Genomic DNA, 26,197 nt, shown 5'->3' on the forward strand with positions numbered 1-26,197 from the left:
AGAGTCAAGGGGGTTGTGTACACACTTGGGAACTCAATTCCCAGGGCCACGATTAACTGAGGCTTGTAACTGTGGAAACAGTGTTAAAGTCTCCGACAGAAATGGCAAATGGGAAGTGAAATAGGAACTCAAGATTAAAAATCACTCCGAAAGGCAACTTTGTAAGAAGGTAAAAGCTATGCTTTTGAAACAGAAATTTAGACTACCCAACTAAAGTGAAGAAGTGAGCCGAAGTAAATTAGTTGAAATTGAAATAATCTGGCTGGTTGCAGCAAAACATTTGGCTAATTTGTTTCAGTTCTCTGCTTGCCTATGAAAAATTGGATTGATTCCATAGCACATGCATGAACGTTTGACAACTCCCCCATAAAACAGTGATGCTGAAATACAGTACACATATATAGGTATTTGAGGGCCTGATATGTGCCAGATAATACATATAAGGGTAATTTGAGAAAAAGAAAGGATTCCTGATAAAATGAGAATTTATTTCAGGCAAAATGGATGTACATGGCTACCTATTTCTTTGTGAATAGATGCCAAGAAACTACAGCTCCTCCTCATCCTATTATGTGAAATTGGAACAATTATGATAGAATGCAAATTTCTAAGGTAATAATAAGGTCATGGCTTTAAAGTTACCATACAATACTGCAAGGTATGTTTTAGTTTTATTTCTAAACCTATTTGATCATTTCTATCATCTAAGGGCAAATGATTTAAGATTTTAACTTCACAAAGATTAGAATGTTCTTTCCAAGTGCTAAGACCTTTACAGTGGTAAATAATGCAAATAGTTTGTATCTGAAATGTTCCCCAAAGGCCTATGTGTTAATGACTTGGTCCCCAATCCTTGGCACTATTGGAAGGTAGTGGCTTTTAGGTATTTATTTTTAAAAGATGGTTGAATTAGTTTTGCCTGGGAAAGGGGCAGTTAGTCCTTCACGATGTTATCAGGCAGTGTGGTCTATCATTTGGTTATACCCAGTTGCAGTCAGGACCATCTACAGTGGCCCAGTCAGGAGGAGGAAGGACAAATGACCATCTCTCTCCCTAGTAAATATCCCTAAACCTCCCTTGGAGAAGTACTGTCTCCCAATAGTCACAACAGATCCAGCTTCCTTAAGTACCAAAGTCTGTCAGGAAGAATCCACCAACCTCTTTCTAGCTCTAATCCATCTTCATTGCTACCTGGAATCTCTAATTCCATTCTTGGCCAAGATGCCTTCCCTTCCTGGTTTGGGTTTGGATTGGCAAGCAATTTCCAGGAATAAAAGCAGATTAGAAAACCTTGATCTGTTAGAGGCATTTTACTTATTTTTATTTTTTTTGCAGTACTGGGGATTGAACCCAGGGCCTTGTGCTTGCTAGACAAGTGCTCTACCACTTAAACTATGCCCCCAACCCTGGTGGAGGTACTTTATGCTGTCACTCAGTCCCTTCTTATAACTCTGCATTTGTCCTCTGCAACTACTTACATAATAAGGATTTTTTATTTCTGTATTTCATGTTCCTACTTTTCTTGGAAACTTATATTTTCTTTCCTCTATTTGAATGTTTCTCTTATTCTTCAGACTCAGTATTATCCAAACTCAACTTACCTTTCTCTCTGTCCTCATCCACAGTCAAATTTGCTTCTCTTTTCATATTTTATTTCATTTCATTTATTTTATTTTGTGGAACTGGAGTTTGAACTCAGGGCCTACACCTTGAGCCACTCTACTTTCCTTTTTGGTGAAGGGTTTTCTTGAGGTAGGGTCTTGTGAACTATTTGCCTAGGTTGGCTTTGAGCCATAATCCTTCTGATTAGGGAGGACAACAGGCATGAGCCGCTGGTGCCCTGCAAATTTGTTTCTCTTTTCATATTTTATATAATGAAATGTGGCATCATATTTGGGAGTCATCTTGACTCCTTTTTCCTTATTCTTTACTCAACTCTCATGACATATAATTAATAATCAGGTTGTCTATTCTACTTTTTCAATCTCTTTTGAATGCTGAGCCCACCTCCTCTTTGTCTACATTTCCACCATCTTAGTCAGGAACCCCATTGTGGCAGTGTGGACTATGTGAGTAGAGTTTTAATGGGTTGTCAACCTTTCATGGTCCCAATTCATTCTTTGTATGGACACCATAGTTGTGCAAAACATTAATCAAGTCACTATTATGCTCAAAATACTTTGAGGAAATCTCACATTCTTATGAGTGGTCATGGCTCTCTGCTTCATCAAAATTGCTTTGCCCTTCCAAGTCTTACCTCTATGCCTGCCTACTTACATACATCATATTATGGCCACAAGTGAAGTTTATCAAACATGCTATGCCCTTTTCACATTGAGTTAATGCATATGTGGATCACTGGGCTCTCCATTTTCTCAGAGACTCAATTCAATGACTATTCTGCCATTTGCTCCTGACTGCTTCTCCTTCTTCCTTTCCTGTACCTTTCAGTTCTCCAATAGTACTGTGTTGAATTTTAGGGATTTTTTTTGTTTAAACTTTTGTAGTAAAATTTGCTTATTACAAAATATTTAAGATAAAGAAAAATATATGATTAAAAATGAAAATGTGCTTATCTACCTTAATCCTTCATTCTAGCCCCCAGAAATAGCACTGCATGTCCCTTCAAATATTTCCTATGCATATAGTATATAAAAATAAAATATAGATGTTATACATCATATTTATTACTATGAAACAAAATAGAATTAAGCTATATATATTGTTCTATATTTTCTTTATTTGTTTATATATTTATTTATTTATCTGGGATATATTTCTGTATCTAAAATGCACACTATTGTCAAATACCATGTTTTGATTGTCACCTAGTAACTTATTTTTTAAAAAAATTTATTGTATCATTTTTACATTTACTTACAGGTATATACATCATTTGGGCCATTCCTCCCCACCACCCCCATCTCCGGGCAGAACCAGTTCTGCCCTCTTGCTCTCCAATTTTGTTGAAGAAAAAACATGTAAGATAAAAAGAAAAACATAGCATTTTTGATAATTTGAGATGAAGATAGCTATACAGGGAAATTTCTTATGTTGTTTCCATACATATGTGTATTACAATCCACATTGGTTCATCTCTACCAGACCTCTTCACTACTTCCAAGTCCCTTTCCCGTAGTGGCCTCTGCCAGTTTAAGATCACTATATTTGCTCTTCTATGGTGAGCACATCAACCACATTCAAGTTTTAGGTTTCCTTCCCTTTTCCTATCCCTCCCATGCATGGACTCCCCTTAGCAAAGGAAATGCAAATCAAAACCACACCAAGATTCTACCTCACTCCTGTTAGAATTGTTATCATCAAGGACACCAACAACAACAAGTGTTGGCAAGAATGCAAGAAAAAGGAACCCTCATACACTGTTGGTGGGAATGTAAGCTAGTACAACCACTTTAAAAAACAATATGGAGGCTTCTTAAAAAACTAAAACTAAATCTGCCATATGATCCATCAATACCACTCCTAGGGATATACTCAAAGGAATGTGACTCAGGTTACTACAAAGGCACCTGCACACCCATGTTTATTGCAGTGCTATTCACAATAGCCAAGATGCCCCACTACTGATGAAGGGATTAAGAAAATGTGGTATTTATACACAGTGGAATTTTACTCAGCCACAAACAGGAATGAAATTTTGTCATTTGCAGGAAAATGGATGGAACTAGAGAACATCATCTTAAGTGAAGTTAGGCTCAGATGGTCAAAAATTGCATGTTCTCCCTCATATGCAGATTATAGACCTAAAACAAATGCAGTAATATTATTGGACTTAGATCATAACTTCTTATTCTTAATAGATTAGTTTATCCCATTCAGCTTGCTATTTTAACAGATCTAAATATGTTTTATTACTTAAAGCTATATTTTTGTTTTCCTTACTTTTCTGTCTTTTGCTATATGCTGTACTATGTTTTTTTCCTCACAATGCCTGTATTTATAACATTAAATAAAAAATGATAATAAATTTAAGGTTTTGTTTCTTAATTTAAGAGATTTAGAAAGTAACTATTAACCTCTGCTTTGAAAAATGAGAAAAATACATACCTCTGTTCACCAATTCATATGATTACTTCCCAGTTTTGTAATCTTATTTTTATATTGCTGTCTTGTGATATTTATATCATATTCTATATAATGAACAATACTCACAATTCTTAATAATTAGTATAAGTAAAATAAAGTGACATTTTCAGTCTCAGGCAGTTAAAGATGAAGATGCCTTCCCTGCTCTCTTTCTCTTCCCTCTGTCTAATACCATGACCTAGGGCCCAGAATGACCCTAGCACTGCATTGAAAATGGTGGAGCCACACCAACAAAGATGCATAGACTTCCAAATCAGTGCATGAAGCTTAGGGTACCATTCAGCAGCCCTCAAGAAACAGTGACATGAGTTCAAAATAAACTTTTATCAAATTCATACACCAAGATGTGGAGTTATGATAGCATTATTTACATTGATGAATATGTAGTCATTCCATCTGCAGGGTCCAAGACCTCTCAAAAGGATACAATACCTATGATGCTCAGATTCCTTATATAAATGGGAGAGTATTGGTGTACAACCTGTGCAATCCTCCCACATACTTTAAATCATCTCTAGACCATATCTGATGTCTAATCTAATATAAACACTATGCTAATTGTTGTTGTATTGCTTAGGAAATAATGACAAAGGATAAAGTCTGTACATGTTTGATACAGATATATTTTTGAAGTTTTTTCCATGCACAGTTGGTTCCATGGACAAACATGGTATCATTAGGTATGGCAGGTGAACTGTATTGTGTAACTATAATTTCTACAATTACATAGTTAGCCATATATTCAAACAGACTCAGTGTTCGTGATCAGTCTTTTTTCTTTTTTTCCTAAAAGGATGTCACTATTTCTGAATTCTTTATTTTAATGTATCTCTTATTTAGCTGGATTTCGTTATCTATAATTTTCAAGTAAGGCTCATGAGTGCCATGTTTTCTGAGGCATTATATGTTTGTGATTGTATTTATGGTACCTTTAGCAATAAATAGCAGCTTGGTTGGATATTAAATTCTTGATTCAATCTCTATTTTTATTTTTTGCCTTTGAACTCTGCTGCTATTCCAATGCCTTCTGGCACTGAAAGTTGCTTTGAAAAATACCCTGGCCTGAGGCTAGCCTGTCTTATGGACAACTTGCTTTTTCTACCTATAATCTCATTGTACTCTTTATCTTCAAAGTCAAAAAACTTCACCTCTATGTTTCCTCGGGTTTCCTACGTTGGGTTGGTAGTTCCTACAATGTGGAATGCCCTTGAAACATACAGATTCTAGAGACTATTATAGAAATATTTTCTCCTATTACACATTTGAATGATTTTTCCTCCAAATATTTTGACTTTCTATTCAAGGGCATCAACTAAGAACTTACATATTCTTTGCCTTTCTCTCTAGTCCCATTTTTCAATGTACCTTTTTTTCTCTAGTTACTTGTGTCAAGTGACTAAGCACTTGAACTTTTCTTAGGCCTGCTCTCTATAGTCTTATACGTTTAAAGTGGAATAAATTCTACTTTTTGGTTTCTAATGTGGTTCCTCTAATGTGTTTTATTATTATCTTGATTTGCCTTGGAGACATTTTGAAAACAATTACCCTGAGTCTCTCATCCCTTGCTGTTGTAGCTATGGGCACAAAGTCCTTATAGTTATGTGCTACAAGATTAATTGATTAGTTATTTAATTAAAACAACTTCTGAAGCTAAATGAATACTGGTAGTGAGTGAGAAAGAGTATGTGAATTTCTTGCTTAGAAAAGTTGAGACCTTGTGGATGAGGACAATATTCAGAAACTTCTTGAATTTTGTGCTCACACATTTATAAACTTTTGCCTGTTCTGTTTTCTAAATTGCCAGGGAAATCAGACAACTTAACAAAAATTTGTGTTTGTATGTTTGGAAGTTGTAGGTTGGTAAGCAAATATCAAATAAGAAACTTTGGTATACTGTCAAATAATTTTTAAGATTATGGTTTAGTAAGATGGGCTTCATTTTAATCTTGGGTTGTGTTGCCTATGCTAAATTATTAGCCTTCTCTGAACCACGGTTTCTTCATGTGTCATGAGGGAATGATAGCTGCATTTGTTGTTAGGAGAATAACTTATGTAGTATAAGAACTGCATAAGCCATTAGATACAAAACAGCTAGTACTGGCAGATAAAAATTGCTCAGTAGCCCAGGCATGGTGGCTTACAGCTATAATCCCAGATACTAGGGAGGCAGAGATTAAAAGGAAGGTACTTTAAGACCAACCTTGGCAAAAAGTTAGCAAGACCCCATCTCAACTGATAAGCCAGGTATGGTGATATATGCCTGCTATACCAGCTATGTGGGAGGCAAAGGAAGGAGGATTTTGGTCTGAACCTAGTCTTGGGCAAAAAAACTGAGACCCTATCTGAAAAACAATTGAAGCAGAATTTTTAAAAGACTGGGGGGCTTGGGGGGGCTGCTCAAGTATTAGAGCAGCTCCCTAGAAAGCATGAGGCCCTGAGTTTCAAGCCTCAGTACCACCACAAACCAAAACCAAAATCAAACCAAAACAAAATGAAAAACATGCTCAGTAAACTGCTTAAAGATATGTATTTACCATACATTGATTCTGAAAACAATTAACTTAGTGACTTGCTTCTCTGGACATTCAGAACAAGGGACAATGGAGAGCAATTTTGTTGATTAAATGAAGGTCTTGTGCTTATTGCTGAAACAGTAAATACTATGACGGCAGAGAGAAGCGGCCTGATTGGATTTGTAGTGTTTTCATTTACTGATTTTTACATCTAACAAGGAGCTGTAGACAAAAGTCAATCAGGCAATCTAGGCCAGAGGAAAAAGCAATGGTCAAAACTTTAGTTTTGCTAAGGTGAGATAACCTGTTCTTCCTGACTATGTCTATGTAAGGTTGAAGGTCAGAATGACTTTCAGAGATTCTTTGACTTCTGAATCTCTGCTTCCCTCCAGTCTCCATTCTGCCCCTTGAAACCAAGGACACTGTCAACACTCCAACTCTTTAGAGATGTTGAGTTAAATTCGTATTCATCTCCCTTTTACTTTTTTCTGTCACTACGCATTAAATATCAATAATGGAGCAGAGGCAAATTTAGTAATTTAGGTTAGAATCCCTGAGCTTATTCACTTGAAAAGTCTTTTATAACCTAGTTTTCCCCCTCATTTCATTAATCTCTCTTCTCTATTTTAATATTACCTCTTAATTAGTGTCCTTTTTCACATCCCCTAATAATATTCTTGTGAAAAAAAATCCTTTTTTTTTCCTCTAAGACTCCTAAAATTTAACAGTTAAAAAAGGAGCTTTGATATGTGTCATCCTGAAAAGTGTAAATTCTATGCAATGTGGAGCAAGACTCCATTATTATAATAAACTATTTCTTTAAAAAAATCATGAAATGGTGACAGTCTTAGCTTGACTTTTCTAAGCGCAAATTCTCTAGAGGAGAAAAATCTTCCGTAAATTATAAAATAATGTTCTATATACTTTTTTGATATTACCACTCATGTATTTTGTGATTTTTGAATTCATTTATACTTATAAAATATTTTTATAAAAGTTACAAACATATGCATGGATAAAATAGGAGAAAATAGAAGCTTAATACAAAGTTCTTTAGAGATAGGAGAAAAATCACGATTTAATCATGACTAGATATGCTGGGAACAGTAAACAAATATAATAGCAAGTTACTTGCTTTTAACAGAGTTTTCAAGTCTCATTATTATATGTTCCAGTCAACAGAAATTTCTACCTTCATTTCCTCTGATTGTTTCCTATTTTGTACTGAATGTTATTTTTTTCTGTTATTCTTATTATGTTCCCTTTCAGTCTCCCTAAATTATTTCCCCTCCCCTTCCTTCAGTATTTCTCATGCTGGAGGCAGAACACAGCAGCCAATGCTTGTATTGAAAGTAGTTGGAATTGGGGCCAGGCAGAAAGTCAGTATGGACAAAAGCTTAACAGTCAGGCAAATGATGTTCGAAAAACAAGTTCAGACAAATTCAGGATCCTACATCCAGCCCCATTAAGATGACCAAACTCTACCTGTAACTGCTGTGACTGCTCCAAGTACTTCTCACTACTGTACCCAATAAGAATTGAGACCAAACTCACTTCCTAGTGATGTATAGGTCTGCTTGGAGATAGATGTCCAATGACCAAATCATAATCCTTTAGCCTTCCCACACACTTGCTTTCTAGTCATAAACTGATATTGCCCCAAGCCATCAGATATAAATACCAAGTCAAAAACATGAAGAAGTTATCAATCCACATTGGCCATGGGTACTTTATTCCAGATATGGGTAACAGAGAAAGAAAGAGAGAGAGAGAGAGAGAGAGAAAGAGAGAGATGTCTGCCTTTTATTTCTATGTGTTTACATTCTGTCAACAGAAGTATATTATTTCAGTACTTTCAAGTGATCACATGCAAAAGCTTGAGCCGTGAAGGGGTGGGAGACCACACAAGCTCTGAATAGTCAGTCTGATCACAAGGGTGGTTTGGAGTCTAATACTCCATGGAAGGATATTATAAATTTACTTTTATTTTGATTCTGTCCTTGAAGGAGTTTATGTTTCACTTCAGTTACTGTAATAGGATTCTGTTTTCACTCTTCTGATGAGTTATACAATTCTCTAAGAAACATGGTCAGATAAAGTGAGGTTTACTGGCATGTGTTTTTCAGATGCAAGTAAAAACACTATGATTTAATATCCTTTCAACTTTTATTCTTGGTAATCTTGATTTTTTTGTCACTGCGGGAATTAACAATTTTCTGCATACCTAAAAGTGAATAAAGACAGAATGTAGAATAAGTTTTAACCATTGTTCTTGTGGTCCTTTCATCTACAGAAGGATATGGCAAATAATAATAAGCATATAATTTTCCACAGTGTGTCATTTTAGTGATTAGCACCTCCACAGCCATCTCATTTCCACAAATGCGAGATTCTCAGTGATGTTGTCTACAGCACAACTTTAATGGATGGGATGGCTGGCTGTGCCAATTTCACCCTATTATTACATGTCAATCCTCATAGTGAGACTTTTTCTCTTTTAGCATGATTAGAACCATGGTATTTATTAGGATTGCTCTATATCTGATTTAATTATTAAATCATTCAATAGAAGTACATGTATTGATCAGAAAAATAAAGGAAACTATATAGCTTGTTCTACCTTGCTGCTGTTAAATACAGGAGTGACCAACTTCATTCAACAGAATCCAGCATCAATTATTAACTAACCATGGTAATTTGAAAAATAAATTTAAGACTGGAACCAGTTGGGGAAGATATTTTGATATATAAAATTGTGAAGTCACATTTTAAAAACCTTAATTTCTATTAAGGAAAAGGTTTAAATAGGTAAATTCTCCTGATTTAAAACAGTACATATGTGCTAGCCCTGAAATCTTTTCTTTCTCCTTAGTGTAAAATCTTGTGGCTAAACCCTACAGTCTTGCCAGGTCCTCATTTGACATTATTATCTACTCTGTCTCACATCAGAGATGTGCTCAAAAAGAAACAAATCTGCCTCCTAATAGTTTGTGGGAAATAGAGCTTGACTTCTTGAATCGAGTGATTTATTTGGGCCATCCTGATGACTGTTTTCTGCAATATTGAATCAGACAGGAAGTTAATCCAATTTTATTATTAAGATAGATAGAAACACCAGATGCAATATTTTTGACATTGTTATTCATCATCAAGGACCACAGAAAATTCAAATTATCTATAATTTTGTACCAATACCAGAACCACTGTATTATTTTAAACACTCAAACTAAATGCTCAGTTTTCATCCTTGTATTCCCAGAATTTCATATAATGCCAAGAATGCAGGGGGAACTTCATATATATGTATATATATATATATTATATATATATATACATATATATATAATATATATGTATATATATATAATATATATATATGTATATATATATATATTTTTTAAATAAACTTCTGTGAACTAAACATTTTGTGAGGTTTTTCACGTGAGAACAGCACTTTCAATACAGATTAACTAATGAATTCACATATGATTTTTAATGAGAACCATAATTTTTATGAGAACAGCTGAGATTAAATAAGAAGATTCTTGGTTTACCTACAGAAAACAACAAAGCTCCCATTCCCAGCTGGGAATTAGGCCAGGGACATCTCATATCACAACCTTCATTCACTGGTCCCCCACATCCGATTATAATGGGAGATGCTGACTAGTCTTTTAGTGAAGTCTGCGTGCAAAGGCAGGGCCCCCCAGATGTTGTTATTATAAAAACATCCAGATTTAGTGACTTAGCCCACTGTAACCCTCTCTGCCTTTCATTTTCTAGTTATTATAATAACATCTGCTTCTCTCAATATCTCTAGTAAAACTTTTGAGTTCTGTTCAAGTGGATATATTTGTAATTCCCCTCTGGAATGGTTATGAATTTTGCAAGAAAATTCTTACGATTGTGAGTCTTTACTATTGAGATGCATTGAATAATTGCCTTTTAATTTCAAACTTCAGGCCAAAGCTACTTCCCTCAGTATCACAAACGTTCTTTGCCGACTCACTTACATGCACACACATGAACAGATTCAGGCAAGAGTCACAATATTCATCCTCCTAGCCTTCCACCATCATGCAGACATCCCTCTACCCGACCTCTAGTGAACGATTCTCCTACCTGTTTGGAAATTGACTGGATATTGAGACGCATTCGACTTCCATTTGCATTCTTTGTGTTATTTCCTCACCATGGCAAGTCAGACTGATCTTCAAGCCTTTTAAGTTGTGAGCTGAGATGAAGCCTCGTTTAGTCACCTGGCGGTAACTGCCTGGTACTATTTCTAGAGACACTGCTGATCCCAGGTCTACAGCAGCAGCCCGGGCCTCCCCAGGAGACACCCCAGGTGTTTGCTACTTCAACAGTTTACTAGCATGGAAATTTATGGTGGTATTTATTTTATGGTAATCAGTAAAACTGTAAGATGAGAATTTTATGAGCTGTGCACAAGGTATACTGCAGGAGGAACCTCTTTTCTTCTTTTAGACTTTAAAAGAAAGCTATAAGCTCACAAGCTGTTTTCATAATAAATGTGAAATTTTTTTAAGAGTTCTGTTTCAATCAAAATTTTCCCACTGGGTGCTAGGGGTTTTACAGAGCCCTCAGTTTAACTAAGCTCACCATGACCTAGGAGGCAGAGATTGCCATTTATCTTTTTATTGAAGGGAAATTAAAGTGGATTTATGTGAAGCCCAAGAAATGAATCTGGGTGGGGTCTGATTCAAAAACTGATGATTTTCCCCCATCATATCATATGCACACCATTCTCATTTAACAGAGATGGATTTTCTTCTTATTATTGGTAGTACTGGGGCTTGAACTCAGGACCTATGCAGGAGCTCTACCACTTAAACCATGTCCCTAGCCTTTTTTTTTGCTTTATTTATTTGTCAAAAAATGTCTTGCGGTTTTGCTTGGCGACATCCTCCCACCTATAGCCTCCTGCCTAGCTGGGTTTACACAGGTGAACCATTATGCCTTACTTATTAGTTGATATGGGGTCTCACTAACGTTTTGTCTGGGCTGGCCTCCAACTGTATATCAAAGAAATATTTGGTCTGAAAAAATAGGATGGAACAAAGGTAATTAAAAACATTATCTTTGTCTTTAAAGAGCTAACTCTATTAGCTGTTAGAATAAGAGTAGCTGAAACACTTCGGGGGTTTCATGGCATCATGATACATGGCATAAGAGTAGTAAGACTGCAATACAATTTAATCATTTATTCATTACTGCTGTAAAGCAAATTGATTTTGCAAAAAGCAATAGGGCATTCTCAAGAGTCTTAAAAATTTTTGGTTTTTGATCCAATAATTTCCCACCTGTAAATTTATCTTAATGAAATGACTTCAATAAATAAGAACTAAATAGGCACGAAGACTTCCTTTACATTATTAGAGTAAAAAAAATCAGAAGAAACAAATGAACCTCAATAACCAAAAGGCCAAATGAGATATGGCACTCAACGGGAGGTAATTGTTGTCTAATTGTCCCTCTCTTTCCCTAATCATTCATTTACTCTCTCTATTGGATATTTCTAAACTGCCTTCAAATATGCTGAAATACTTCCCATATTAAAACAAGAACAAAACAACCCAAAAGACCTCCTGAGTCAGCTGCCATGTCTATTTGTTACCCGCCTTTCAAAGAAAACATCACATTGTCCATACTTATTATTTGAAATTCCTCTTCCTATCTGCTTGTATTGTAACCAGAGTTCTAGGCCAGAGGTCCCATTCTGGGGGTTCCAACTTGTCAGATCTGGCCTTTCAATCCAAAGGAAGTAAACAAAAATGATAGTGAAAAGGCAGGAAAAAATGTAATCAAAATGGTCATTTGGGGAAGATATAAACTAGGCATTTCAGCCCATCTTCTGGAGTACTAACATGAGCTTTAGGTTGAAATGGAAGAAGAATGGGGGAGGGGTGTGCATAATTAAGCAGTCTTGGTCAATCTGTGGTCTGGTTCGTCATTATCTCAGGTCTGGTTCTTCAGGATGGTCCTGGAGAAATCCTTATCATTCCAGGGGACAATCTGGCTCCTGTGCAATGATTGTACCTCTTATTTGAGGAGGGGCTATCTGTCTGTGAGGCTCTGCTCTTCCAGGAATCCCAGGTGACTGTAGGCTTAGGACAAAGACTGGAGACTTTCAGGAGCTTTTTCAGGGGTCAGGAATAGGACTTTGTAAAAGCTGACAATAACATACCCTCATGTTTTGCATTCAGCATTGAAGGGGGATGAGATAATTGGTTAGGTATCACTGGTTTTTTGACAAACAGTTCACAGTTAAGCAGGTGTCTAACACAAAGTAAAAGAGACAGATAAAAAATAAAGGTAAAGATGCCAAGCTTTATCCTGCTTTTAGTTACCTTGAACCCACAAGTGAGGAGTTTCTAAGTAACAGAGCATTGTCTTCCATTCCACTAAACCCAGATTGCTACGTGGAGTGGTCAATCCTATTGATCTGTGCAGCCTTTGACATAGACAATTCCTTCCTCCTCTTCCTCGATATTCTTTCCTTGTGAGGATACCTCACTTTCTTAGTGCTGGTTCTTATTAGCCACTCCTTTTCAAGTCTCCTTTGCTAATTGCTCTTCACTTTTGGGACTTTTATGTGTTGGACAGCCCATGGCTCAATTCTTGATCCCTTCTTTTTCTCTAAACTATAATCTCAAATTAACAAGCCTTTCTCCCTCCCTCCTTCCCTCTCTTAGAACTCAAGACTCGTCTATCCAATTGCATACCTGACATACTCACTTAGATGACTAACTTGATCTTTTCTACTCTCAAGTCCTGATTTCTGCCCTCTCCACCTCTACATCAAATCTGTTTCTCTTCATTTCTTTTCTTCTCCATAACTGGAAACTTTAACCCTTTGTATGCTCAGGTTAAAAAAAGCAAAATCAGCCATCATTCTTACCTTCCTCCTTTCTCTCAGGCCTCACAATTGGTAATGCAATCAGCTCTACTATTGAAAAATATTCAGAATGAGAACACTTCTGTCTCCCTCCACCACTAATTCCCTAACTCCCATTAGCCTGGACCATGGTGATGGACTTTTAACTGACCTCCCTGCTTCCACTTTACCCCCTATGGTTGGTTTTCCACATAAAGCCTGAGTGATTTTTAAATTTAAAAAGTCTAAATTTTTATTTATTTATTTAGGGTCTCCCTATATTGCCTCAGGTTAGCTTTGAATTTGAGACCCTCCTCTCTCATTCTCCCTCATGCTGGGATTATTGGCATGGGCCACCATGTTTGGTTCAGAGTGATTTAAAAAAAAAAAAAAGCCCATAAATCAGATCATGTCAGTATTTTCCCAAATCCTCTGAGGGCATCCCAACTTGTTCAGAATAAAATTAGACCCTGACATGGTCCTACTTGATCTCCTGACTAGCAGTCTCCGCCTCCCATCTTCCTCCACTCTCCCCTTATTCCACTCCTATTCATTTCTTCTGGATGCCCTTCAAACACACCACACTCCCTCTGGCCTCAGGTCTTTGCACTGATGGTATCACTGTTAGAACCTCTTTCCCTAAGATATCTGCAGGTTCAGCTCCTCACTCTATTCAGGTCTTTGCTGAAACACTACATTTGCAGAAATGCCTTTCTTAATCAGACTATTCTTAAATATCATCTTGCCTGTCACTGCCTGCCTCCTTACCCTGTGTAATTATTTTTTCCCTTAGCACATTTCATGCCTTATGAACCTGTACCTACTAGAAGATATACTTCAACAGAGCAAGAATTTGGGCTGTTTTGCTTTCGGATGTACGGATGATCCACAGCATCTAGACAATACTTGGCTTATGACACAAGCTCAATAAATATCTTTTAGAATGAGCAAAGCAGGTCCATAATTTAATATTAAGTGAAATAAATATATGTATATAAGTGCATATATATATATATACATATATGTAACATTTATATAAGTATATGTGTATGTAATAATCATATGTATAAGTTATATGTATATTATGTTCGTAACTATATAAATATATTAAGGTCTATGATTATACAAAAACATTAAAATAGTTGTGGATGATGGGAGTTGAATAAAGTGTTATATTATTGGATGAATTTCAAAGACTTTTAAAGTATAAAATTACTGTCTATAGCTGGGAAATTATAGCAGTTGACAGTAACAGTGAATGCATTTGCTCTTTTGGAGAAATGACTAGCTGCAACCACATATCTCAGAGGAAAATAACCACAGTGATTTCAGAGTTAACACCACTCCTGTACACTTGGACATTATCTCCTCTTCTGTATCACCCAACAGTTAGGTGCAACGATTCAGTCAGATCTTCTGGGTCTGAAGCATAGCTTGCTCTTCCACTTAATAGCTGGATGAACTTAAACTTCTTTCTTTACCTCTCTCAAGGTCAGTTTTTCTATCTGAAAGAAGAGAATGGTAACATACCTACCTTAGAGGATTGTGAAGGGCATTAATTGAGATAATTAATGTATGTGTGTAGTGTGTTTTTTGCAACCTAATATGCACTCAGTCAATGTTTCAGTATTTTTGTTATTATTAACCTGAACAGATATATTTGTTTCCCTTTCAGAGATAAGGAAACTGCCACTGTGTGCAGAACCAGAGTTTCTTAGCTAAATCCAGTTGCTCTGCTATGTGTTTATTGTGTAGAAGATAAGCAAAGGTTAGATTCATTCTGCTTAGTATGGAAGAGAATGGTTGTTCTCTTGGAAATAAAATGTGGAACTAATATGAAGCCTCAAATAATGGTGCGTCTACTTGGGGATTCAGAAAGATGTGAAATAACCAGAAGACCTATGAGCTAGAAATAGTTATGTGTCCATTTCCATAAATAACTAAGGAGCTTCTTGGGAAAGAATCTATCCTAAGAAAAGTGAGGTCTGGGTCTCCAAAGAGGGATTTCAGGACAATGGACAGAAGTGAAATGGAAGAGAAGTCAAGAGGACATCAAAACTTGTGCCAGAACTCTGGTGAAATGAAGCTGAAATGCATATACACACACACATATGCATACACACACACACACACACACACACACACACACACACACACAGAACCCCCCCAAAAAAATCCCCACAGCATTTTGGGTACATATAATAACCTCAGAATACACATGAAGGAAGGCAGGAGGGGAATCTTCTGCCATGGTTGCACATAGAGCAGAGCTTTGCCCAGTGGAGCACAGACAGCTAATCAGCCTATGTCGGTCCACAGTGATGAGACACAAGGTTGGGAGCCTCAGCAGCAACCAGAGAACAGTGTCCTTGATACAGATATCAAAGGCATGAGCATCAGTCCTACAAGTCTTGACATAGCTCAGGCAATTTCCTAGGTGAAAGAGACTCCAGAGCAGGTGATCTCAAATAATAGGAGCAGAAAACCTCTCTCCCGCATATGTCATGCAAGATTGAAATAACCATCCTTATGAGAGAAAGTTGGTTCAGTGATTCCCAACAAATATCGGGCAGGAGAACTGAAGAAGGCCAGAGATCTGGTGATAGTTGATGTGTAGAAGCGTAGTTAGGCAGGAGGCAGGAAGATGGCCGATAATCTCTTCTATAATGCCAGACTTGCTACCAGGTAGGTATGGACAGGGGAACAAAATTTTTTTTTGACTTTTGGGATTGCCACATACTTCAAAAACACATGCTAATATTTTTGTCACTTCTCAATTGACGCACTCGTTCTCATCATTTTGATCTCAGTTTAAATGACTCTTACTCAGAGTCTCTTTTGTGACACCCTCAATTTAAATGAAATTAAATCTCTCAAAGCAAAAGTTCTTTTAAAACATAATTATTATGAAGTATTTCTTAAAGTCTCAAGAAAGTTCAAGTAAATAGTTAGGATGCTGAGATTGCTTCAGAACACAATAATAAGAAATGAAATCAATCTTGATGGATTTTTTAACAAGCCATGAATGAAAATTTCACAGCAACACTTAGAATAAAATGAGATAATTTTTCATCCATTGAATGTGTGAGAGCAAATTTACATGTGTGTTATTAACTCACCAGAATTCTTCTGAGTACATTATTTTTCAACTTTGTATTACCATTTGATAAAATGTAGCTGCATCATTCATTATTCACACACTCCACTAGAATGTGTATAAATATCATTTTTGTTTATATTGCATTTAAACTAGAGAAATATATGAGTATCTAAAAATTTATTATTCCATTTATTCCAAAGGCAGTGACAAAGTTTTAGGGTTCATTACCTTTAGTAGAATCATTTTTGGTATAAGAACAAAGCAAAAATATTAAACAAGTTTGTTTACCAAATGCATCTTATTTGATGTACATTCTTTACAGTGCTTGATTTTTTTGAGGACTGCAGGCTGTCATGTATTTTGATGAAAGCAATTGCTAAAATGTTCAAAAACATTTTACAAAGTCCTATATATTCAATATGTATTTTGTAGATTTTTTCATAACGTATAACCTGTTTTCCATTTCATCTGACTAGCCTAACAGGTATAATAAAAGTGAGTTTATGTGACTTTCATTAGACTATCTAATTTTTTCTGCATTATAGTTTTCCTAGTCTTGTAAACAAATATTAGCTCTATGACTGTGAATTAGAATGCCAATTAGCTGCTTTACCTTTAAGGCAAAATAGATATATGATCTGTAAATATGTGTTTTGGTTTAACAGAATCAGTAATTTTACCAGTGCTAAAAATAATCATGGAAAGTAAGGAAAATTTCATGCATCAGCAAATTTATTCAACCCCCGCATGTATCTGAAAATGAATTACCAAGGTGGAAAACACATTTCTTTCATTTGAGCATTTACATTATTAAGGGATCAAAGTAGATGTCAAGTAAACCAAAAACTTAATTAACTAAACACCATACAGCCTATGCCATCACATAAGAAACCCAGTTTGATTAAAAGAATTTAAGTTGTCTCCTTGTACTATTCATGTATTCTAATTAAAAAAAGGAAATCAATTTAAGTTGTCTGATTATGACAGAAAAGAATACATTGGAAGATAAGTAAAAACTCATCAAAGACCATGGTTAAATCAGGTCCTTCATTGCTCTTGCTTACTCTTTACTTCCACTCTCTTTGCATCTACTGCTTGTACCATTTCCTGTCTTGGAATGAAAGTCTACTTGATTCATTCAGTAAATTTTTCTGAGTTTTAAATATATGCCAACTGCTGTATGTGCCCAGCATAGTGTGGCTATGAAGGCCTTCACAGTCCTGTGAAAGGCATCTTTCCTACTCTTATCAAGGGAAAATCCCCTGACTTGTGCTCCCATCCCTGTTGTTGTTCTCAAGAATTTTCTCCCATATGTTTTTGGGTACCATCATTTCCTCCCCCACCATTGAATTATTCCTACTAGAATATAAATATGTATAAACCATCTTGAAAATTAAACCTTCAGAAGGTCTGCATCTCTCTCTACCTATTGTTCCATTTCTTTGTTCCCCATCACATGAAATATTTTCAAGCTAATTGTTCATAGCCTCTACCAAATAGTTATCTGTGCTTTACTCTTCAGCCACCCTGGCAGTGTCCCAACAACTGAAAGAAGCCAATCCTTTTTCTTTTTTTTTTTTTCATTTTTATTAGGATCTATTCATTATACTGGGAGGCTTCATTGTGACAATTCCAAATAGGCTTACATTGTATGTTGGTTAGAGTGCCCTTGCCACCTTCCCCCACAAATCCTTCCCCATCCCACTTAAACCAGTTGCAAGAGGTTTCATTGTTCTTTCATTGTTCTATGTCTATATGTGTATGAAGTCCATCAACCACATTCCCTCACCTTCATCTCCCCCATTCACGTTTCCCTGTCCCCCAAGAACCACCTCCTCACTGTATTTATTTCACAGTCCTATCATTTGTTATTAATTTCAAAGTCAATATTCAAAGGGGATTCTCGATGTGTCCCCACTGTGAGTATACTTTACTTTAGTCAGTTCATCCCCTTCCATTACTCTCCCTTACCCCTTCCCTCTCACCCTCCATTATTCAACAACTTTCCATACACATCACCATATCCTCTACCTGCACAGATGTAATCCATCTTGGTATTGTTGACGATCATTCTGTTTTCCTTTCCCTCTTCCCCCGAGTTCCATAGAGAAGTTCCACTGTTATAAACAAACATGTTCTACATATAAGTTTGTATATAATTATGTTTGAAAAAAATCTTTTTAAGATTACCAATGACTTTCATATTGCCACATTCAGTAGACACCAGTGTTTCCTCATCTTTCTCAGCAGCAATTTGGCTAGATCATTCTTGAAATTTTCTTCTCTCAGATTGTGTGGCATTTTAGCTTTTCTCCAACTTCAGTGATATTTCTTCTCAACTCCTTTGCTGGCTCCTCTTTCCCCATCCATTTTCTAAATGCTAATGAGATTCAGGATTCCTTCCTGGGCTTTTGTTTTCCATGTGTGCTCTTTCCTTTGGAAATCTTACCCTAACCCAGGTTTTACAAACACTAAATACTCTCTATATACAAACTCTCTATATATTTACCAATGTCTATTTCTTTCCCAGGTCTTTTCTCTATCTTCCCACTGCTTTTGAAATGAAGTCCCAACACTTCACGATGGCCTAGAAAGCCCTGCTTGTCTCTAACTCCAGCTCATGTCACTGACCTCATCTTCCTCCCTTTCCAGTACTCTAACCAGACTTGTCTCCTTTTTGTTTTGCAAACCTTTGAGGTGGATCTTCTTTCTGTTTATAATGAAGTGCTACCAAACCTTGAAATGTTGCTTTATTCTCATTCTTCAGGACTTGGGCCAAATGTCCATCCTCATGGAGACTGTTTTACTTATGTTATCTAAAGAAGCACCCACTCCCACCCTCATCACGCTCTCTTAGTATCATCCAACAGTGTGTGGGAGCACAAGTGGGGGTATTTTCCCTTGATAAAGATGCCTTTCATAGGCTTTAAATAATGTAATTTCTAATAATCCATTTTTGTGTGAATTATGTGTATGTGTGCTTGTTTTCAGAATATTAACTCTTTGAGGAGGGAGCCACTTTGCCATCTTTACCCCAGTGGCTATTTTAATTCAGTGCATAAGTAAGTGATCAAATTTTTGTCTTTGAAAATGGCTTGGGGCAAATGGAAAAAAAAAAAAAAAGAATGGAAGCAAACAGAAAATAGCAAAAAGTGTTCTAAAGGCTCTGGTTTAGGAGTACAAGGGGTTTGATGAGCAATTGTTTAAGGGCACTCAATACCTTGATAAGAGGAAAGGAAGTCTAAGGTCTACTTACCTCCCTGACCATACCTGTACACACTCATCTTTATCTTCAAAGAGTAGTTCAATGTACTTAGTAGACCAAAGTCCACTATTTAGCTGTGTAGGAAATCTCCATGTCTCTCTGTGTTAAATATGCATACATACATGTCACATAAATGCTGTATGCACTTATATAAAAATACTTAAATCTAGACATGCCACCGTGTATTATTTTATAATTAATTATTTTATAATTAATGTTCTTGATTACTAAAGAGTTAATGATTTTAATTCTGCTCCAAGCTTTACATGTTTATTTCCTTTAAAATAAAACTTTAACTTTTGATACTGAGCTTCAGCAAGATGATGTCTCAAAGAAATTGAAAGCCATGAGAAAAGCTAATATGTACTTTAAATAAACACCATCCAGGTGTGGTATTTATGTTTTTTGTCATTAAAGAGATATTGTACCGATTACATATATATTATTATATATATATATATATATACACACATATACTCACATACATACATACACGCATGTATTCTCACAGATATGTGTTTGCTACATTACCAAAGTCAACTCTTTCTGGGAAATAAACATCAGAAAGTATCCTTGGTGATGAGAAAAAGTGCTGTATTGCTGGATGTATATATCATTTTAAGACATGGCTTTTGATTAAATAAACATGAACCAAGCCCTGTTATATAAATTTACAGCACCCCAAATAATTCATGTCAGAACACTTTGTGTCCCAGCAGGGCAGATCATGGGGGAGAATCGCAGAGGGAAGAGCAGCGCATCAAGGTGCCCAGCAGCTCATCATAAATAACATCACAACAGGTCATTTGAGAGAAGTCAAGGGTCACAAAGATGTGATTAAAACACATGGTAGTCTAGAGACTTCTGGTCTCCCTGATGTCCCTGATGTCTGTCTATCTGGTGGTGTAGCAAGCATCTGGGCACACAATGCCTATGTTTGAATGTGCTGCTGGGCTGCACAGGGGGAGACTATAATGCATGTGGGCACGCACATTAGGTTGACTGTTTTGCTAAAACAAAACATTAAAAGTAACAAAAACAGTAGTAAAATACCCAGGGTACATGATTCATTCACTCCTTATCCCTCCAAACTTGCCTAAATTGCTTTCCTCCTTGAACTCTGGAGTTTAGATATATTGTTGTCTTTTCCATACTGTAGTTGTAAAGCTTGATGTAGAAACTCCTGATAACTTACAGAATGAGATAGAGTATTAAAGAAAGGTAGGAGCCAGCTGACACACTGGACCAATGATTAGGGCAGAAAAGAAAGGGACTAAGTGGAGGAATAAGGAGAAACTTGAACATATACAGCTTTATATCAGGAATAATAATAAGAGCTAATACTTATGTCCTAGTCACTGCAAGTGCTTACAATTAATACATTGATCAATTAATCTTTAAAATAACATCATTCTGGGTAGGGTGGCACATGCCTGAAATCCCAGTACTCAGGAGGTAGAAGCAGGAAGATCCTGAGTTTGAGGTTGGCCTGGGCTACATCAGAGATCCAGTCTGAAACAAAAGAAGACAAAAACACCTCAACCTCATGGAGTGGGTACAGTTATTTACTAATTACTAATTACTAATTTACTAATGAGGAAACTGAGGTTCAAGAGCATCAATGACTTTCCCAAGCCTCTGTGTCTATTAAGTCTTGTACCGTTCCCTCCCTCCATACATACAAAAGAGGCTTATTAAACATGGGGGAAGGTCACATTTAAATTAGTTTTACAACAATTTTTTTTTTTCAGTACTGGGGTTTGAACTTAGGACCTCATAATTACTAAGCAGGCATTCTACCACTTGAGCCACTCTGCCAGGCTTTTTAGCTTTGGTATTTTGAGATAAGGTCTCACTTTATGCCCAGGCTAGCCTGGACTGCAATCCTTCTATTTACACTTCTCTGCATACCTGGGATGACAGGCACATGTCACTGTGCCCACACATTGGCTGAGATGAGGTCTTACAAACATTTTGACCAGGCTGTACTTGAATTGAAATCTTCCTGACTTCTACCTCGGAGTAGCTAGGATTACAGTCTTAAATCACAGCCAGATTCTACATTTAAAGTCAATTGTGATGGTTAATTTTATGCATTAATTTAGTAGGGTCACAGGCTACCCAGATATTAAGTTAAATGTTATTCTGGGTGCATCTGTAAGGCTATCTCTGATGAGATTAACATTTGAATCAGGAGAGTGAAAGTAATGTAGATTGCATTCCCCAGTGTGGGTGGTCCTCTTCTAATATGTGTAAGTGAGAGAATCCTTCTCTGTGCCTGGCTGTCTTTAGTCAAGTCTTCAGAGTTGAACTCAGACTGGGGTTTATACTGTTGCCTCTCATGGTTCTCAGTCCTTTCTACTCAGATTGGAACTATCTATTGGTTCTCCTGTGTCTCAAGCTTGTGTCTTAAGCAGATCTTAGAATTGTCAGGCAATATAAGCATGTGAGTCAATTCCTGATAATAAATCCCATCTCTATCTTCTTTTAATTTTATTTCTCTGGAGAACCTAGACTAATGCATCTATTTTAAAACACTGACAATATCTGATAAACAGCTTCTCCACAGATGCTATGAGTGAACTCCTTCTCCTACTCTCTCCTCGCTCCTTTTGGCTTCCTTTCCAAAGATAAGAAGAGAAAACAGATGGTGTGGGGGTATTACAGAGCAGGTTGTGGCTACCAAATAGAATTTCTTGGAAACCCGTAAGAGACAGTTTGTCATTAGTCCACATTACTGAATAGAATACTTGTATCACCTAAATAACCTGCTATTTCAACTCCCTTGTCTGACATCAAAGGAAAATAGATTACATGGAGCTAACTTTGAAATAAAACAAATGATAACATTATAATAATTATTTAATTGCTCAGAAAATAAAGCAGCATCAGCTTAAAACAGCTGTCTTTGCAAACATAATTTGTTAAATAACTATTAAAGAGTAATATTTTCACAGATGTCCTTTCATGATTCATAAAATGCTACCTCGTTTACTCCATTACACAATGATGGGAGACTTATATAGAGATGACTTGTGTAGAAATCATATTTTGTCAGATTTTAATCAACATACAGCTGCAGGAATTAGGTAGAATATAGAACAGTTAAAGTAGCTTTGAACTTTAATGGTAATGACGGGAGTGAATTTGTTATGTAGTTTCAAATACACTGTTTTACTTTTTTAAGTGTTTTTTTTACCATATTTTGAGTAAGTATTCATTAATGATATATGGGGACTTCATTGTGGTAATTCCATACATGTGTACAGCACACTTTGAACAAGTTCACCCCTCCATTATAGTCCCATTCTTCCCTCTTTCCTCTGCCTTTTGAATGGAGGGAACTGGAGATCATCGTGTTGAGTGAGATAAGCCATGTACTGCTTTACTTTCTGCAAAGAAAAATTTAACTTGTAAGTAAAGTGTAGAGGCCTGAACCTTGTGGTGAGATAATGAGTGGAAGATTTTCCACTGGATAGGTGCTCACAGTGGCTTTTTGTAAAGTTCCTATGGATTGTACTATGGGAATTCTGGGATCCCACCAAGGGGAAGACAATAATGTCCATAAAAAAGCAGGAAGAAAATGTAGATAGTGTGTGAGGAAAGAGATTCCTATCATACCCTATCACCTACCAGAATGCAGAGCAGTTTCTTCTAAGCACAATTAGATAATTTCTATATATTTAATGAAGAAATACAGAATTGATTATAGAATTAATTATTATTCTGGAGGACTATCCATTTTCCTCACTGCTGCTAAATGTATATGTTTGAATATATGTATGTGTGTGTGTAACTCTACATGTGGGTCTTTAATTTTAATTCCTGTATGCTTTTTATAGTAGGTTGTTTACTTAGCTATTTCGTTTTAGCATTTGTAGACCCCTGATGCTAGTTAATTAAGAAGCAGGCTCACCACTCCTTCATAGCAATACTATACTAATATCCATATGGCTCAGTGCAATTTAAGAAAGTTAGCTCAAGGCCACACAAGAAGTTAATGACAGAAGTGGGATTAGAATCAGTCTGATTCCTGGTTCCTGGCTTCCACCAAACCACCCACTGCCTTCACATCCGAAGACAGTCTGCTGACAGCCTGAATGATCCTGTGAACATGCTGTAAACCATGGGTCACTGCAGTGCTGTTGTAAAAACTCAGGTTTCAAGATAATCATTGTTACAAAAAAAGAAAGCTTTATTTTTTCCAGCTTGTTCACTGTGAAAATTTGGAAAAAAGTCTAATAAAAAAATAAAAATCTTATCCATATATTCAGTACAAGATCATAAGTAGTATTTTATGTATCTCCCCATAAGCTTATTTTGTCATGCGTAAACAAGATATTATATATTCTTTTTTTTTTTTTTTTGTGACAAAAAGCAAAATTTATTTGTAATTCCGGTCAAAGGGGTGTAGTCTTTCTTAAACCTGAGACAAGGTGGTTTTCATCATTACCAGGTCTGCTGGTGTGACTCAGTACATGGTGAGCTGATTGTCTTTTCCTCACTTTGATGATTAGCAAAGAAAGAACAGAACAGGAGGAGGGAAGAAGGCACTCAGAAGAAGCCCCCTCCATGTGCCTTCCAATGCCTGACTTCCCTGATTGGAGTTCCCTATGGTTCTTTCCTTGCTTGTGGGGATCATCAGAGAAGATTGACCCTGAACTTGACCCATATAAATGTTACTGCCCACTAATAAAGTGGCTACGACCTACTGGAGACTGGGAAGTGGCTGTTCTCTGGTATATATTCTTTTTATGCTTACTTTTTTTTAAAGAAATAGGCTTATATACTCTATGATGTTATCATTTTGTTTTCAATTAATAGATGATGTTATTTTCTAAGTTTAAAATATGGATTATCTTATCATTCTATAAATACTTTAAAATTTACTTAATTAATCCTTATTTATGGGTATTTGTGTTGTTTCCATTTTATTTTGCAGTATTCTTTGTGAAGATCTTGAATTACTTCCTTAGAATTTGTAGAACTAGAATTACTGGGTCAAAGTCTATGATATTTAAAGGACTTTTGATGATTTTGACAAATTGACCTCCAGGAAGATTGTAAAATATGCATTTCCACCAACAGTTTATTAGTGTGGAGCTTCTGGAAGTTTTTTGAGGGGGGTGTTGGGGATTGAACCCAGGGCCTGGCACATGGTAAGCACATGCTCTGTCCCTGAGCTACAACCCAGTCCTGGCTGTATTTTAACGATGAAAATAACTTTCTGTGTTGGAGGTAATATAATTTTTTCCTATGTCAGTAGTTACTCTTCTTTCTGTTAGGTCCCTGGCATTCTTGGGGCGGGTGGAAGATCCCGAGGCTAGCACTGAAATCAGACCCCCTGATTTATGACCGCTTGTCAAACTCCCCTGCTTGTTTCCCTGTTAGTTTCTCTGCTTGCAAAACCTCAGGAACTTCCAGTTTCTCAACTAGCCAGGCATGTTGACCTGTTCCATCTGGTGATCACAGATAATCGGAGACCAGAGACTCTCTCCCTCCCCCATGGCTTGGCTCCTCCTATAAAGCCCACTACCCATTTGAGCCAAGCCCCTGCACTCTGAACCCAAGAGTGACAGCCCTGTCGTCTGGTTCCTAATAAATCTTCTTTTCCACATGTGGCATGCTCTTTATTTGGCAGTTCCTTACACTTTCTAGGCCATGAAATACTAAAATCAATTAATTTAGACACTGATTTTTCAAATAGCAAGTGCTAATGATGATATGGGAAGGTATAAACATGAATGAGATAGAGTCTTCTCCATCAAACCAGTTATCTGAATTTGACAGACAATATCAATTTATCTGAAACACTGGCTTAAAGAGTTTATATATGGGTTATCTCACTTAATCTTTACAAGTAAATGGAGTGAATATTATTATTGTTCCCATTGTACAGATGAGGCAATTGAAGTACATGGTTAATGGTTATATAGCTTGTAAGTGGTAAAGTTAAATATTAAGCTGTGGCAGTTTGACTCAAGAACTTATGCTCTAAATCACTAGACCTTGATTTCAAATAGATATGCATAAATAGCTCTAAAACTAGAAAAACAGTGTATGTAGGATATAATTGTGCCAAAGCAGAAATTGTTGTTGTTGTTTGGTTTTGGCAGTACTGAGGGGGTGAACTCAGGATTTTGCGAATGGTAGTTGAGCACTCTACCACTGAGTTATATCCCAGTCCCAGAAACTTCTTTATATGGGAACAGATGGGTCCTGAAATGTTGATATGGTTTCCCCCCAGGCCAAGTAGTATAAAAGGCATGGAACCTAAAGCTGTGGACTGATCTGGTAGATTTGTTATTCCCTTT

At 36.5% G+C, this 26,197-nt stretch overlaps 1 protein-coding gene across 3 annotated transcripts in view; it reads right to left on the minus strand.

Moving 5' to 3' along the window:
• Positions 1 to 26,197, minus strand: part of Ptprr (protein tyrosine phosphatase receptor type R) — a 253,736-nt gene that overhangs the window by 119,540 nt on the left and 107,999 nt on the right. Inside the window, exon 1 of one of the 3 annotated variants that reach the window (XM_074083917.1) lies at positions 10,743 to 10,838. The exons of the other annotated variants lie outside the window; for them this stretch is intronic. Coding sequence (XP_073940018.1) covers positions 10,743 to 10,775 — 33 coding nt within the window. The 5' untranslated portion in view covers positions 10,776 to 10,838. Of the gene's footprint in view, positions 1 to 10,742; positions 10,839 to 26,197 lie in introns of those variants that run through there. 3 annotated transcript variants of the gene reach the window in all.

The sequence above is a fragment of the Castor canadensis genome, chromosome 8 (genome assembly GCF_047511655.1).
Source record: "Castor canadensis chromosome 8, mCasCan1.hap1v2, whole genome shotgun sequence".
In the NCBI taxonomy this organism is placed as follows: domain Eukaryota; kingdom Metazoa; phylum Chordata; class Mammalia; order Rodentia; family Castoridae; genus Castor; species Castor canadensis.